Here is a 17,549-nt window from a genome sequence, read left to right as displayed (position 1 = left end):
CAACTTTACCTATAAATGTTAGTATCCAGTTATATTCTGTGTATCTAAGAAAGAATCCAGGACTTTTTTAAAGCAATCCACTGAGCTGGCCAGAACCAACTTTTGAGGAAATCCATTCCACATTTTCACAGCTCTCACTGCGAAGAAACCTTTCCATGTTTGGGGATTAAATTTCTTTTCCTCCAGACGTAAAGAGTGCCCCCTTGTCCTCTGTGATGACCTCAGGGTGAATAGCTCTACACTGAGTTCACTATATGAACCACTGATGTATTTATACATGTTGATCATATCCCCCCTTAATCTCCTCTTCTCAAGAGAGAATAAATTCAGTTCCTCTAATCTTTCCTCATAACTGATCTCCTCCATGCCTCTTATCAGTTTGGTTGCCCTTCTCTGTACTTTCTCCAGTTCCCCAATGTTCTTTTTGTGAATTGCTGCCCAAAACTGAGCTGCATATTCCAGATGAGGTGTTTTTTCAGATGAGGTGCTCAGTAACTGGTGTGATAAGGTTATGAATAACGGGCAAAACGTGTCAACCTTCCCCTTTTCCCCACTGTATGGTGCATTGCCTTAGATTTGTATATGTTAATAAAGAGGATTAAGTTTGGAGTGCGGCTGCTCGTCGATTTTTCTTCTACCTTGTGTGCAGCATGCGAGCTCAGTGAGCAACTTTGCAGCAATGAATTTCTGCAGCCCAGAATGACCTGGAGCAGCGGTATCTCTTGTCTCTGACATGAGGTTGATGAAGGAATCCCCCACTGCTACAACATTCACTGATCAGAGGGTGCACCTAATTGGCTGTAGCTGATGATCAACAAGTTTTCCAACTTGTTCGTTCAACAGAAATCAATCTGACAATGGACTTCTGTCGAACAGGAACAGCCACACACTGATCAAAATTAGGCCGGACCCTGCTGAACTAACAACACTTCGATCATTGTATGGCCAGATTTTAGTTTTCATTGGAACAAATGTCCTCTGGCAGATTTCTTCTCTATTTCTCTTCTAGTTTCTCTTCAATTTCAATCCTGTTATTAATGGTCACCAGGACAAAGAGAAAGGGTGAATCTCCCCAGCAGGGACAGAGCCAATGATAAACACCTGACAGGGGTTCTCCACACTCCTTCCAAAACTAAAAGCAAATTTTGGCTTTAGATACACTTTAATAATTTTCCTGTATAAACAAATTCATGTTACTAACGTTTTAACCTTACCAAACTCAACTATAAAATGACTTTGTGCAATATCTTCAATCTCTTATTCTCATAAAAGGTGCTTGACAAAAGAACATATCAAACACGTTCATTAACCGTTTCAATACCGGGCAATTTTACACCTTCCTGCCCAGGCCATTTTTCAGGTTTCAGCGCTTTCGCACTTTGAATGACAATTGCGCGGTCATACAACATTGTACCCAAACTAAAATTTTATCATTTTCTTCACACAACTAGAGCTTTCTTTTGGTGGTATTTAATCACCGCTGGGGTTTTTATTTTTTGCTAAATTAACAAAAAAAGACCAAAAATTTTGAAAAAAACCCACATTTTTCTTTGTTTCTGTTATAAAAGTTTACAAATAAATAATTGTTCTTCATAAATTTAGGCCGAGATGTATTCTGCTACATGTCTTTGGTGAAAATACCCCAAATTAGGATGTATTTTTTAGTTTGTAGGAAAGTTATAGAGTTCACAAACTATGGGATAGATCTGAATATTGATCAATCCTGAAGTACTGACAGCCATACTGTCACCAGTGCAGTACAGCATCATCATATAACTGGCATGGCGGTGAACAGGGACACTGACTGGTGACAGTATGAAAAAAAAAAAAATATATATATATATATATATATATTTTTTTATTATATTTAATTTTTTATTACATTTTTTTTTTTTTTTTTTTCATATTTTACTATGACCAAAGTAGTACAATGTTACCATAGTAACATTGTACTACTTTGGGGAAGTGATCAGTATTTTTTTTTTTTGCACAATTTGCTTATAGCAAAGAATTACTTTGCTATAAGCAAGCATTTACCTGAATGAAATCGATTCATTCAGCTTTTTTTTTTTTTTTTTGTACTTAGCTGTGATTTGGTCACAGCTAATCACATGACATGTGCATGTGATTAGCTGTGACCATTCACAGCTAGGCACTAGTATACAATGGATGGCATCATGAATGAAGCCATCCATTGTATACAACTGTCATGTGACCTGCTGTGATTGGTCACAGCAGGTCACATGGTACCAGCAACGGGAGCCGGTACTCGGATCTGTCATCGGCTGTGTCCGAGGTGCACGTCCGGTGACAGATCGCACTGCTGCGCCGCTCTGCATTAGCGCAAACGGCGCATGTGCGGGAGCACACCAAATGGCCTTGCACCCGGAATGCAGGGACACAATTGAAGCCACCAAACGGCCATTGGCCGGGCAGCTAATGGTTAAGATAGAATCTCCCTCAACATGCTGGATGCAGGTGACCTGCTATCAAATCCATCTAGCTTCATTTAGACACAACCATACAGGTGCCCCAAGTGGGCAGCACAATGGCTAGATGTTTAGCACTTCCGCCGAACAGTACTAGGATCCTCCCAAATCCCAACCACAGCACCACCTGCCTGGAGTTTGCATGTTCTCCCTGTGCCTGCGTGGGTTTCCTCCAGGTACTCCGGTTTCCTCCAATACTCCAAAGACATGCTGGTAGGTGAATTGGCTCCTGTCTAAATTGGCCCTAGTATGTGTATGTATGAATGTATAGTAATTTAGGGATCTTATATTGCACACCCCTTGAGGGTTAGGGACTGATGTGAATGTACAATATATATGTAAAGTGCTGCGTAAATTGACAGCACTATATAACTACCAATCATAAATAAATAAATATGAGATTTTGCATAAGGTCATGTAGCTCTGAAGAGGTGTTCCCCTTGAAATGCAATAACATTGCACACCTGTATGTTTGTGACTAAGCCCCCAGTCATATTGAGTGCTATTTTCATGGCATGCGACTTGCAAATCGTATGCCAAGTCGCACCCTATTGTCCACTATTATTGGTTGGAGCCGCACCAATTTCTAAAGGAGTACATGCACTACTTTTGTTGAGATTTGCATACACATCTGTGTCAGATGTCTTGCAAATCGCAATGAAATCGGCAGGTCACCCGATTTTTAAATCGTGCGACTTCACTGTAAGTCGCACGATTTCAAAATCGGCTTTGATGTGACCCGGGTGTAAGTGAAGCTAGATAAACTCAGCAGTGGGTCACCTGCATCCAGCATGTTGAGGGAGATTCTATCTTAATGAACATGTTTTTTACATTATTTGCCAAAAACATTTTGTGAGCAAAAGAGACATTTTAAAAAATATTTAATAAAAGATATTGCATGAGACCGGGTGATTTCCAGGGGCGGACTGATAACTCATGGGGCCCCTGGGCAATAGGGGATCATGGGGCCCCTGTGTCCTTGCCCAAACTCAAAAAAGCCTATGAAAAAGGTACCAGGGGCATCTCATGGGGCCCCCTACTGACCCCGGGCCCTCGGGCGGTGCCCGAGTTTCCAAATGGTCAGTCCACCCCTGGTGATTTCTTTTTGTTTATAGGCCAGTTTAAAGATTTCCAAGTCTGGATAGAGCTGCAAGGCCTTAGATATACTTTCATACTGTGTATTGTTATGAGAACATTCTTTGCATGAAATATTGAAAGAAAGTAATCCACTATGAAGATTGTATCCTTTTAGCACTTGAATGCTGACAGTTTTTACACACTTACCAAAGTAATAGCTAAAAACAAAATCAATTAGAGTCCTGTTCAGCTTCAGAGTGTCTGCGAGTCCTAAGTAATACTCTTTACGGGGAATCCATAGAGCCTCTTCATATTCATCGCTATCCACACAAGGGTAGAACAGTCGAAGAAAAGTGCCCTGCACAAAAGACAACCACTCATCAGAATAACATGTAACTATAAGGGGAGCGCAAATAATACTGGCCAATGGAAAAATTCAGATGAGGAAACACATACCAAACACTTTACAATGTCTTCAGATTCTGTTACAAGCAGAAGTTCTGTGACTGTGAAAGCATTCCTGTTTAAGTAATGGATAAAGAAAAAAAAAATGGGGAAGAATATGCAGAAAGGAGGAAATGGGGAGGAAAATGGAGGAACTCTCATCTCTGACTTACCTCGGTGGAAGAAGTAGTGATTGGGAAAGATGTTCTAACCTGACCAATAACTACAGTATACTTCCTGGGTTATTGGAGGTTGCCCTATAGGCCTAATGTGGTCCTTTAACTAGTTGCTAAGGTCTACAGGCACCTTAACAGATAATTGGTGGACTATGTTGTCAGTTATCCCTAACATTCTGACATATACAGTTGTGCTCAAAAGTTTGCATAACCTTGCAGAAATTGTTAAATTTTGGCATTGATATTGAAAATATGACCGATCATGCCAAAAATGCTCTTTTATTGAAGGATGATGGTCATATGAAGACATTATCAAATAGTTGTTTGGCTCCTTTTTAAACCATAATGATAACAGAAATCACCCAAATGGCCCGAATCAAAAGTTTCCCTCCCCTTGAATGTTTGGCCTTGGTACAGACACACAAGGTAACACACACGGGTTAAAATGCCAATTGGAGGTTAATGTCCCACCTCTGTGGCTTTTTAAATTGCAATTAGTGTCAGTGTATAAATAGTCAATGAGTTTGTTAGCTCTTATGTGGAAGCACCCGGACAATTCTTCTGCCAGTTATGGCTGCAATCTTTCTTGGTCTACCTGACCTTGGGGAGTGTACTCATCCGGAGCATGCGCTGGCCGGGAAAGGCAGAAGTGAGCTCCTTTTTCAAGCTGCTTGAAAAAGGAGAGCACTTCCGCCTTTACCGGCCAGCGTATGCTCCGAAACACGTAACAGTGCACCTTGGGATACTGACGTCATCACGCTCACGCCACCGATGCATTCCAGCATGCGTTCCACCCGGCTCAGAGTGAGGACGTGCACACTGGCCGGAAACTCAGCTGTCTCCCCTCCAGTCACCACGCTGCTCCAGCGGTACGCTGAGACCTTTTACCGATGACAGCTCAGTTATACGGATGACTACACTACCCTGTCCGATGTCACATCATACCATTATACCATGCATTACTTTTACCTCATAAATGTGAGTGTTCCTACCTTTTATCTTCAATAAAGTGTTATGTCGCACTTAGAGGCACTTCTTCTCCTTCTCATCGATGTAAACATTTGATCAGGGCCATTTGGGTGATTTCTGTTATTATTATGATTTAAAAAGGAGCCAAACAACCATTTGATAATAAATGGCTTCATATGATCATCATCCTTCAATAAAAGAGCATTTTTTGGCATGATCAGTCATATTTTCAATATCAATGCCAAAATTTAACAATTTCTACCAGGGTATGCAAACTTTTGAGCGCAACTGTACCTCAGTATGCACCCTTCCTATTCAGAATTAGTGACCAATACTTCACACAGCTGCTAGCTCTGAATACCAGCTTTCTCTGACAGCTCAGTTCCACACTAATGCCCGGTACACACGATAAGAAAATCGTACGAAAAATGTTGTAGAACCACTGATGGAACGATTTTCTCTTCATTGATGAGCAGGATGTTTTAACCAATAACGATATTGTGAATGAAAAAATCCGGTTGAACAACAGTGAAAAATTTTGTTGTTTTGCATATGAACGACTGATTTTCTATGCGGTGGTATGACTGTCGTACGAAAAAAATCTATCAAGCGCTATCACGCATGAGCGGAAACAGAAGACGACCCAGATGTTTATGTCTAAGGAATCTTCGTAAACACGAACGGAAAATCCAACAAAAAGTAACAAAAAGTAAATTGGCCTAATGAGATCATGAAACCAGAATTCTGTATATTATATTTTATGTATCACTATTTATGTATATAGGTAATGTAATAAACTATATTATACACATTGCTGTTAATTGCGGAGTATATCGTTCGTTCTGGCCGGAAGGGCGTGGCTACAAGGTCACACGCACACCGCATCACTTCCACTTGTACAGAAGACATCAACACTACATATTGCCCGACGAACAATTTTTTTAGATTGGTTAATGTGGGCCATGATTTCGACCAACAAACGAATGCCTCTTGATCGTCGGATGACCGATCAGTCAATTTTCTAATCGTTTATTCCCACCTTAAGAATTGAGAACCAATTAGGGTGGATCCTGATCCTGTGATCACCATGTCAGCTAAGAAATAGAGGTTGATTTATAAAAACCGCAGAGTGCAAAATCAGGTGCAGCTGTGCATGACAGCCAATCAGCTTCTAACTTCAGCGTGTTTTAGTAAATCAACTCCATAGTGATCACATGGAAGCTTCAATGACAAATAAAAACTTTAGTCTTTAGATGGCACTGCTACCTGAAAGTGTCAGCATGTATTTGTTTAATACTGTAATTGTGGGATATACTTATGGTATTAACAAAAAATGTAACAATGGTAAGCTTGTACCAAATAAAAGACTTACTTCCTTAGGTATGCAAATGTGTCAGATAATTAGGTTATTAGCAACATACACTCACTGGCCTCTTTATTAGGTACTCCTGTTCAACTGCTCGGTAACACAAATTGCTAATCAGCCAATCACATGGCAGCAACCCAATGCATTTAGTCATCTAGTGGTGAAGACGACTTGCTGAAGTTAAAACCGAGCATCTAAATGGGGAAGAAAGGGGATTTAAGTAACTTTGGACATGGCATGGTTGTTGGTGCCAGATGGGTTGGTCTGAGTATTTCAAAAACTGCTTATCTACTGGGATTTTCACGCACAACCCTCTCTAGGCTTTACAGGGAATGGCTCAAAAAAGAAAATATCCAGTGAGTGGCAGTTGTGTGGACGAAAATGGCTTGTTGATGTCAGAGGTCAGAAGAGAATGAGCAGACTGGCTGCTGCAACATTCAAATGGCAGGGTCAAAATTTGGCATAAACAACATGAAAACATGAATCCATCCTGCCTTGTATCAACGGTTCAGGCTGGTGGTGGTGGTGTAATGGTGTGGGGGATATTTCCTTGGCACTAGCAAGGTGTACCTAATAAAGTGGCCGGTGAGTGTATAATGACAGAGTCACTTAAACAATGATTTGTAGAAAGATCACAGTGGTGCAGTAGTTACATATTTTATCTGCTTCGCATTTCAATGTGTGGGTCTAGATGCAGTGAGGTCTAACCTTTGAATCAGAGAACACACCGTTTTGTATTTTTGAAGCTCAGATCACAAGCTGTTTAGCAGAACAGAATACAGCCAACTGTAGGAAGCTTGCAGGGCAGCCAGCAGTAGCCACTAAAAGCACATTAGTCACTTAGAAGTGGGATTGTGTCCTATGAGTTCACATGCACAATTTTCAAGGTTAATGTGTCATGGTAATAAAGTTCTGAAATGTTTTTCTTACAGATCCAGAACATTTCCATATTTAATTCTTAATGCTATTATAAGCTATTTTTTTTTTTTCAATAACTTAGAAAGAAATGTTCAAAACAATGCTAAATACCTGAATGGTGTGATCACTCATCAGGTCCGTACAGCCCACTGCATGGGGTCCTTTCCCCTTTGGTATCCCACAGAAATGGACGCTGCTGTAACTTCCCATCCTCACTGCTCCTCTAGAGTCTTTCAAGCGTCTGATGGGAAAGCTCTTCAGAGCCTGCAATAAAGTAAGAGATTCATGGATGTGTCTGCAGAAACAAGTCAAAACATTACAGTATATCCAAACTTAAAAAAACAAAAATATAATGTACTGCAGCTTGTCAGTCTTTAGATGTATTGTCTGCATTTGTTTTGTTTTTTTAATTTATCAAAACTTAAATTGAGAAATAAATAAGCAACATAAGAGGAAAAAAACTATAGTAAAAAAAATGGCATACAAATGTAATAAAATGCTAATAAATCAACAAATCTTTGTTAACCTCTGGTTCACATATATGCGCCCGTGCGGGCCACGTTTTGCACGGCACGAAAGCCTATTCATTTGAATGGACTCCTATGCCCCGTAGGGAAGACGACCCTGCACTTCTTTGGAAACCGCAGCCCGCACGGGAACCTCGGTTCCCAGTACGGTTGCGTTTTCCAGTGCGGGCGGCGTGCCATTAGAACTATTGGCACCTGCTCGCGGGTCCGCATTCCTCTATGCAGGTGGTGCGGCTGCATGGATTTTCATGCGGAATCCGCAGCGGCACCACCCGCACATATGTGAACCTAGCCTTAATGGACCTTTCACTTAAACATAAAAAATAATTTTTAAATCACTAGGTGTAAAAAAATTTAGAAAAATCCATTATCCCCCATAAAAACATACTTAGGCTTCCAGCCTACTGGTCTCACCTAGGTGCCAGGGACATCACTCAGCCTCCTAGGAAAGTCAAGGATGCTACATGACACAAGGATGTGCTCCTGTACGGCATGCAGAGTGAAGTGGAGCAGAAAATATAACAAGGCAACTTACAGACTACTGAATTTTGCAATAGAATACAGTGGTCCAGAAAGTCATGTTTAACATGGTGTACAGAGTGCAATGGTCCATATATTTAATGTACAGCTCTATATTGGGCTGTTTGGAGTACGTAGCATACAGTGCAACCAGTGTGAGGCATGTAATGTACAGATAAGCATGGAGGGCTGTGGTCCAGAGTATGCAACTTATCCCCAAGTCATCTGTCATCCTTTGGTCCTAGCTATTGACCTACTGAAAGCCAAACTTCTACTGATGGGGTAGGAGCAGATAGGCAATGCAGATGGACTTACTTTCAGCAGAGTGGAAGCTCCCAGAAAGAGCCACTCTGTGTCAAGGCAATCATTGGGGGCCCCATTGGGATGTTAGTTACCCCCTGTTGTGAAAGTAGGATTTATGGCTTTGGTCTCTTCCCAGTCGAAGAAGCCATGTCTTCTCTTCACAGTAGGCTTTCTTGTGGAATCAGTGTATGTATTGTACGTGGCACAATAAATAGCAGTTAAATAAAAGGATTTGACCAAAAATTTGCTAAATGATATCCACCCTAATTATAACTTGACATTTGCATAAAAAAAAAAAATCTCTGATATTTGCAACTTGTGTTTTTCAGTTTTGAATACAGCGGAGCAGAGCTAAAAAAAAAATACCATCAGGTTATTTTTGTCTGTGACAACATTGGGGGACTTTGGATCCCTTCTTACCCCGTGACTGACGTACATAAAACTCAGCTTACATTTCATTCCCCTTCATGAAGAGACAGAAGCAAAGCCTAACAACAGATTAGAAAAAAATTCAGGCTATTTGGATGCCCTGGATATCCTGTTTTCTTCCCTCAGGATTTGACCGGAATCTCATGTCGCTATGAGGAATTCAGTGGGCCTGTCCACCATTTACATTTACTCCTGCCCCATCACCCTGTCCTTCCACCACATACCTCTTTGATCTTTCTTCCTGAGGTCACCCCTTAAGCCCCCTCTAGATTATTCCCTTTGCAATTCCCATAATCTACTTGTTCCCATTGGCTGTTATGCCTATACAGATATTTTGTCTATATGAAATCTGTGACACAGTGGACTGTAAAAAATGTACCCATTCATCTCTTTACATAAAATAAAGAAGGTTGAACAAGAAAATTCAGCTTATTGTCCGCTGGTCTCAGGGACAGGATGCATGGCAAAAAAGCCCAGTGCTTCCAATAATGAAACTAAACACATTGGCTGGAGTTCCACTGTATACGGAGCTTTTATTGAGACACATAAAAGCCTCTGCTTTTCATATTATTAGGACAGAGATAACAGAAAAACTCTAATAGCGACTCTAATAAAGTTAAATGTTAGTACATTTGTGTTAACGCGGCACTAAACTGTTTTAGCCACTTGCCCGCCACCCTATAGCAGAACTAATGCTACAGGGCAGCAGGGCTGCGCAAAATTACAAATATATCTATATCTATATCTATATATATATCTATCTATCTATATCTATATATATATATATATATATCTGTGATTTGCATCTCCAGGTAGGGGGCGCGCACACCGCCCTACCCACACTGCCATTGGTAGCTAGGTATGTCAATGACCGGGTCCCAGCCAGAGATTTCCCGCCGGCACCCGGCTATCGACGTGTAGAACTGACAGGGGAGATACCTGTGTGTAAACAACACAGGTCTCTCTCCTGCCAGCAAGGACATGCTGCTGTGTATTTCTCTGCACAGCAGGGAAATACACAGCAGCACATATACCTAGTAAAACACATACAGCACATTATGTAAAACAGCACACAGCACACTGTTAACCTTTTGATTGCTCAAGATGTTAACCCCTTCCTGCCCAGTGTCATTACTACAATGTCAGTTTTTTTTTATTGGCACTGATCACTGTATTAGAGTCATTGGAATGTCAGTGGCAGTCAGTTCCCCCCCAGTGTCAGAATGCCTGCCGCAGTCCTGCTATAAGTCACCGATCACCGCCTTTACTAGTATAAAAAAATAAATAAATAAATAAAAATTCCAGTATGTATATTGCCATTTGTAAATGCTATAACCAATTAATTTACATGTATTGGGATTTTGTTTTAGCAAAGACATGGAGCAGAATTTTTTTTTACTGGATATGTTTTATAGCATAAAATTTGAAAATAAAAAAAACAACATTTAATTTTTTTGTTTATAGCGCAAAAAAATAAAAAGCGCACAAGTGATCAAATACCACCGAAAGAAAGCTCTATTTGTGGGAAAAAAAGGACATATATTTCATTTATGTACAGCGTTCCATGACTGCGCAATTGCCAGTTCAAGTATTGCAGCGCCGTATCACAAACAATGGCCTGGTCAGGAAGGGGGGTAAATCCTCTGCATGACCGCGCAATTGTCATTCAAAGTGTGATAGCGCTGAAAGCTGAAAATTGGCCTGGACAGGAAGGGGGTAAAAATGTCCGGACTTGAAGTGGTTAAGCATTCAAACTGTATGAAAATGGCATCTTGCCATTGTTCATTTATAACTCAGGGCTTTCACAAAAATCAATACAATATGGACTATTATAGGCCAAAGAACACTTGCTACTCTTCTGTGCATATTTTTTCAAGCTACTTTAAAATGAAGTGGCTGTAACTCGTGAATGAATTCCTTTCTTCTGTTTTGCAGTACATACACACACCATAGTTCAGCGATACAGTGAAAAGCTAGCCGTGTATAGAGAAAGAGAAGTGTTCTCTCATAATAAAGAAGAACAGCCAGCTCACAACATGAACAGTTATAAACACATTATTTGGCCATGTCTTCCGAACATGATTGCAACTGCAAGTTTATTTTCCATTCTACGTAAAAGAATTAATAAAAAAACTAACTTTACCCAGGATATGCTCCAATGCATACATTAGCCTTTTTCTACCAGGGTGCCTAGGCACCCTGGGGTGCAATCTGAGGTCTTCAGAGGTTACTTGGCTAAATGTAAAAAAAATGCCCCAAATTACCCCAAAATTGTGTGCAAGCCAACGGGTGGATAAGACTTTTTTTTTGTTACACAAAGCCACAAGTTTTCTTTTTAGGGATACAGTGATATGGATACTAAGATCTGTATCGGTGCCTGTACTGAGCTGCTTTACGAGTACTCATGAAAATGCTCCCAATACCTGGAACCGAAACTTTGCCATGCGATTTGCATCAATACAAAATGTATGGAAGCAAAATTACACCACAAAGAATACTATGTGATTTGAAGAGGAATGCAATTCCTGTCCAAATTCCACGCAGTTTCCCACTGCTCCTGTGTGAACCCAGGCTTGTCATATCCTGAGTTCACACAGGAGTTGTGCACGGATCCCATGTTGCCACAGAAGGAAAAGCTAGAGATTTGAAACCCCCGTGGCTTTCTCTCCTCTCAGTGCATGGATGACATTATGGGCTAGACGGCTTTTTATTAGCCAACACCGTGGCACTGCTGACCAATCAGGAGCCATGTAGACTGTACTGTTATCCCTGCAAGGAGAAGAGAGAAAGCCGCTTCACAGGTCTGGAGATTTAAAATCCACACGGCTTTAAAAAACGGTACCAAGGTGATGCGTGCAGCTGCATGCATCATTCCAGTATACCCACCAAAAATTCATTGGAGTACAGGTACATCGCTGGTCCAGAAGTGGCTAAAGATCCTTTTCCAATGCCTATAGTAAAATCGTCTTTTCTTAATGAGCAGTTGAAATCCCCTTTTCTTTTCCGGTTATCCTTGGAAGAAAGATTATACTTGCCAATTTTTTATTGCTTTTGGATATATTGATTTATCTACTAAGGTGTCTTTTTTGCAAAACAAACAAGCCCAGCGCATGAGCACTTATTGCTGGTAAACTATCATTTGTAGACTACAGAAGACGATGCACTTTCACATGCATCTATTTACTTGATATAGTAAGCTTGCACTTGAGTTTGGAGTGCACACTGCATGAAATTCTTATTTCCCAGACCGTGGACATTAACGTATTTACAAGCAGCAAAAGAGCTTGTACTGTGGAGCAATTGATTCCCAAAGGTCACAGCAAAGACTCTAAACTGGGGTTTCATCAGTTTTTAACATTTGCAACGGTACTTATTCATAACAGCAGCTGCACTGAATGCATGGCCACCAGTCTACCAATTAGCCTAAAGCCGGCCATACACGGGTCGAATTCCGAAAGAATTTTCTTTTGAAAATCTTTTCTAAGAATTTTCTTTCCAATTTCGCACCATTAGTGGGTCACAGAAACGGCCAATTTTCGTGTGACCATCAAATTTGAGTGATCGGGCATGTTGAAATTTTTTTCAAAAAACAAACGAATTACGAAAATCGTGCAAGAAATACAAAGCTGTGACCTGGAAAGAAAAGAAAATTCTTGGCCACAAAAATTCTTTTCTGTAGCAACACGAGGCGAAATTGAAGGCTTGGTTGGTTGAATTTTGAAATCAATAGTGGCACCATCGCATTACAAAACGTACAAAATCTCTGATTCATTCGGAATTCAACCCATGTATGGCCTGCATAAGCCGCTGGTGTGCCAATTAGCCTAAGCAGACTTCTAGGGGGATTTACTAAAACTGGAGAGTGCAAAATTTCGTACAGCTGTGCATGGTAGCCAATGAGGTTCTAATGCAGGCCATACGTGGGTCGAATTCCAAACTAACTTTCTTTAGAAAATCGGAAATTTTGTGCATTTTGTAATCCGATGGTGCCACCATTGATTTCGAAATTTGACCAACCAAGCCTTTAACTTCACCTCATGTTGTTACAGAAAATAATTTTTGTATCTTTTCTTTCCAGGCCACAGCTCATGCTCATTTCTCGCACAATTCTCCCATCTTTGATTAGAAATTTGTTCATTTTCAAAAAATTTCAAACATGCCGATCACTCAAATTCGATGGTCGCTCTAAAATCAGCTGTTGTTGTGGCCCACTAACAGTGCAAAACAAAAAATCTTAGAAAAGATCTTTTAAAGAAAATTCTTTTGGAACTTGACCCGTGTATGGCCAGCTTAATTTCAGCTTGTTCAATTAGAGTCTTTTCATACGGACATTTCGGTTTTTTATCAGTTCAGTCATGCTTTTTTCCAAGAAAAAATGGATCAGTTCACATCAGTTTTTCATCAGTTCACATCAGTTTTTCTTCAGTTTACATGCATTTTTCATCCACTTTTCATCAGTGTGCATCCGTGTTTCTCCAGTTTACATCCTTTTTTTTTTACATCTTTTACCAACTCAAAAACAGACTGTATATCTGTTTACATCCGTTTTTCATCTGTTCATTTGTTTTCACGGAAGAAAAATAGGGTTTTGTTCCATTCAAAAAAACGGATGTAAACAGATGCGGACATTAACGGATGTAAACAGATGATCATTCGTTTACATCCGCTAGTTCATAGAAATACATGGGTGTCTGTTTTTCATCTGTAAATGGACATATGAAAAACAGACATACGGAAAGAGTGTGAAAGAGCCCTTAAGTTTTGACAAAAAAAAACCTGGAAGCTGATTGACTGATTGGTTTCTAAGCAGAGTTGCATCAGATTGTGCACTCTCAGGTTTTAGTAAATCAACTGCTAAGTACAGAAGTAAGCAGAGAAGTAGACATGATCTCTTACCAGTCAAGCAATTGAGGGATATTTCCTTAGGGTGAACTAGAGCAAGACAGAGAAATGGAAGAACAATGTCTTGGTTAAGGTGGAAGGTAGAGGCCGTCTAAGGCTGGGTGCACACTATCGTTTTTTTCTTCCACCCAGAGGGCTGAACAAAAACAAAATGAAGAGCTCAGAAGGAGCTTGCTGTACTAACGATACAATGTTAGTACAGCGATCTCCTTCCTGAGCTATTGTGTTCTGACAGGGGGAATGCCCCCCCAACCAGAACACATCGTCTGCCAGCACTGCTCAGATGCCGATCGGATGCTTGTTTTTCAGCATGCCCGTTTGATAGACAGGCAGGTGTACACACAGGCCAAATGTCAGCAGGTTTCTATTGAACTGGCCAATACCGGCCGGTATTTGGCCTATGTTTAACGGGCTTTAGGAAGAAAAATGGCTCTGGGCCTCAAAATAACTTTATCCTTGAGGAGGTCCAGAAAGAATTGTTTACAAGACAAGGATTCCAACTTTGACAGAAATATGGTTGCAATAAGGAAAGCTGAATATCTCTCATGGGTTCAAAAGGGTGTTCTTTAAACTAAGGAGAAAACAAGGTTGAGATTTCCACTATAGGAATGTTATGTGAGCGTAACAAGACTTGGAGGTCTTAGGAGCCCAGGATTTACGTGTGATCTGGGTCTCAGATTTTGGACTTAAGAGGCCTGAGAGAAAGGAAAGGAGCTCCTCTTGCCTTCAGAGGTAGAATAAGTTTTGCCAGTTGGATACTTGGGTTTCTTTGTTGTTGTAAAAAGGTACTTTTACCACCAGTGGCCTCATTAATTAAGTTGTTGAGGGAAGCCCCAAAGAGACTTTCACCATTGAAGGGCTTGCAGAGCTTTTTACATTGTTGTTCTGCAGACCAGTATTTTAGCCAGAGAGTCCTCTGCATATTAATAAACAGAAGACTCATTCTGAAAATGAGATGAACAATTATCCACTAATCATTATCATAACAGTACAATGCAGCAGGCACAAGCTGTAAACATTCCATAACTGATTGATCAGTAAGGATGGTTTTGATTTCTTTAGATATTTCCTTAGACTACACCCTCAGGGTTTTGCAAATTGACATTACAAAAATAGCAGGTCGCAGGGCAGGACCTGCTAAGCATACAAGGACTTGGAAAGGGTTTCCAGACGCTTATCAACTTTGTCTCTAAACACCAGAATGGCCACAACATTAAGCCAAAAGTTTTGTTTAGGACTGAGAAGAACGCTGCAGACCACCCCAGAGCTGCAAGAGGATCATGAGCTGGACAGGCCTGTGGGACTTCTCCAACTGTGCTTATGATTTAACATACTGTGGAACAATAGAGGCAGCAATGCACACCAGAAGCATCTGGGATACTCACAACCAACTGCAGAGGACTACGTTATATGGAGCTGGAGTAACTATGAGGTGGCAAATAGGAAAAACAAAAGGTAAAGCCCTGATCACAGTGTCACATACAGAACCCAATTGACATATTACATTCCAGGCAAACGTTGCCCCTACCACGTGCATACTCCTTACAGTGTCTTCAGGGATCAGGATCACACCAGAGGCTATGTCAAGGCCCTGGACCTGTAAAGCACTATGTGGATAACACACCAGTGCATTAGGTGTTTGGGGAGTGCCACAAGCAGAGCCCAGTGCTCAAAGATCACTTCACAGACTAGCCCCACAATCTTCAGTCCAGCAGGGTCCAGGTACGGCTCCAAGGTAGTGCTGAGGATCACCTGATCCAGATAGCTGCATTCACAAAGTCCCAGCTCAGCATAATAAAGCTTTCTGAATGAAGAAACAGTCTTGATATCAGTAAAAAAAAGGTCTAGCTTCTCTAGTGGGTCACAGGAATACACTTACTTTTGTTCCCCTTTGACCCAGAGCCAGCTGATAGTGGGATATTGTTCAATAGCAGCTGACGGGGCAGGGCCAATCCAGGCTTTGGAAGGATTCCAACTGTTGAGTTCAACTCAGCGATCTGATTGACAGCTGGCTTCGTCTCTCAGAACGTGGCTGAGAGACTGAGCCAGCTGCGCCCACCCCCTCTCCTCCCTGGCACTACAGTGAGCATTGAAGGAGCAGAGCAGAGAGCAGTGACTGACATTCACTGCTCTCCACTCCGAGCAGGCTGAGAATTGAGCGATCAGCAGTCATGTGATTGCTCAGTTCTCTATACTAGAGCCGACATGGAACAACCGCACCATCACACTGAAGCTGCAGTATAGCAACCAGTATGGATGTTTATTTATTTATTTTTTTTGGTAAATGTAAATTCTGTAGTGTACATAGTCTGGGTATAGGTTCACTTAAGGTAACTTGTGCAAACCTATGCTGTACTGTAAGATATATTTTTTGCACAACTTCAGAGTTTTGTAAGAGAGGCATTGCATAACCATAACCTTTTAGTAAATAGTGAAACATATAAAAGCCATTGAGTTGTGAAAGACCGTTCAATGCTACAAAGGTCAAAAGCAAAAAAAAAACACATTCTCACCCTGTGCAGAAAGCGGTTAAGGCCAAACAAATGTCTTGAAAACCCTATGACAGGAGACATCCCAGTCACTCTTCACCCAGCGTATGCTCACTGAGAGTGCGGAGACGAAGTATGTTTCTGTACAAGGATTCAACGTCATGTATCTGAACTATAGATTACAGCCCTGTTTTACATAAAAAAAAAAAAAAGAAATGTCAAATAAATGTCAACTACTTCTACTGGGTAATATGATCAGTTTCTATGCTGGAGGGAAGGTAGACGACAGTGTAAGTAAGAGGTTACAAGGTTCGTCAGAGAGCAAGCCACAAAACAAGCAGAGATGCGTCATGCTTAGTATGAAACATTGCCTTCACATCCAACCAAGCTTCTCCTCTGAAATGGCCAACCAGAAGTAACAAGTGAAAATAATTAGGGAACTGCTAATGCAGTCAAGGAAACACTCCAAGCCAGAGAGCCAACTTAAAAATAAAAATGTTAAAAAAAAAAATGTAGGTTTCAAGGTCACAAGCTTGTATGTATCACTTCCTCGGTGGTCTGATAAATGAGGTGTTGCCTCTTGGTAACAAAAAGCCTGAATTGTCACCTGCCAGGATGCCTCTCTCATCCATCCAGTTGGCAATGACACATGGAAACAGATAAGTACGTATTAATATGCTTTGCATAGGAACAGATCGCCATTGTTCCATGACCCTTACTTTGTCTCTCATGGGTGGGAACTTGAGTACTGTAGCAATAATTGCATCAGCACTTACATTTACATTATTGTGTCATTAAGAGGCAGGGGCAGGAAGATGCTGACCATGGATGATGTATAGTGTGGATTGAAGCTGAGGTTTCACAACTAATTGATACGGTAGTTGTTCAGCGGTTCCTGTCAGGTTCACATCAGGTTCAGGACAGGATTAAGTCAGGATTTT

General features: G+C 40.9%; 1 protein-coding gene across 3 annotated transcripts in view; it reads right to left on the bottom strand.

Annotated features, from left to right (window-relative positions):
- LOC149455751 (platelet-activating factor acetylhydrolase-like) overlaps nucleotides 1–17,549 on the bottom strand; it is a 90,509-nt gene that overhangs the window by 23,519 nt on the left and 49,441 nt on the right. For 2 of the 3 annotated variants that reach the window (XM_089685898.1, XM_089685895.1), the window contains exons 2-3: nucleotides 7,551–7,703; nucleotides 3,774–3,924 (exon numbers count right to left, since the gene is read on the bottom strand). In XM_089685898.1, the coding sequence (XP_089542024.1) occupies nucleotides 3,774–3,924; nucleotides 7,551–7,649 (250 nt within the window). In that variant the 5' untranslated portion in view covers nucleotides 7,650–7,703. Of the gene's footprint in view, nucleotides 1–3,773; nucleotides 3,925–7,550; nucleotides 7,704–16,632; nucleotides 16,752–17,549 lie in introns of those variants that run through there. The other variant, XM_089685896.1, reaches the window with a different exon arrangement.

Source organism: Staurois parvus, unplaced genomic scaffold (genome assembly GCF_062004578.1).
Source record: "Staurois parvus isolate SC_StPar_1 unplaced genomic scaffold, SC_StPar_1.0 ptg000388l, whole genome shotgun sequence".
Lineage (NCBI taxonomy): Eukaryota > Metazoa > Chordata > Amphibia > Anura > Ranidae > Staurois > Staurois parvus.
Note: the sequence above shows the minus strand (reverse complement) of the source record. Positions and strands in the feature narration are given on the sequence as shown.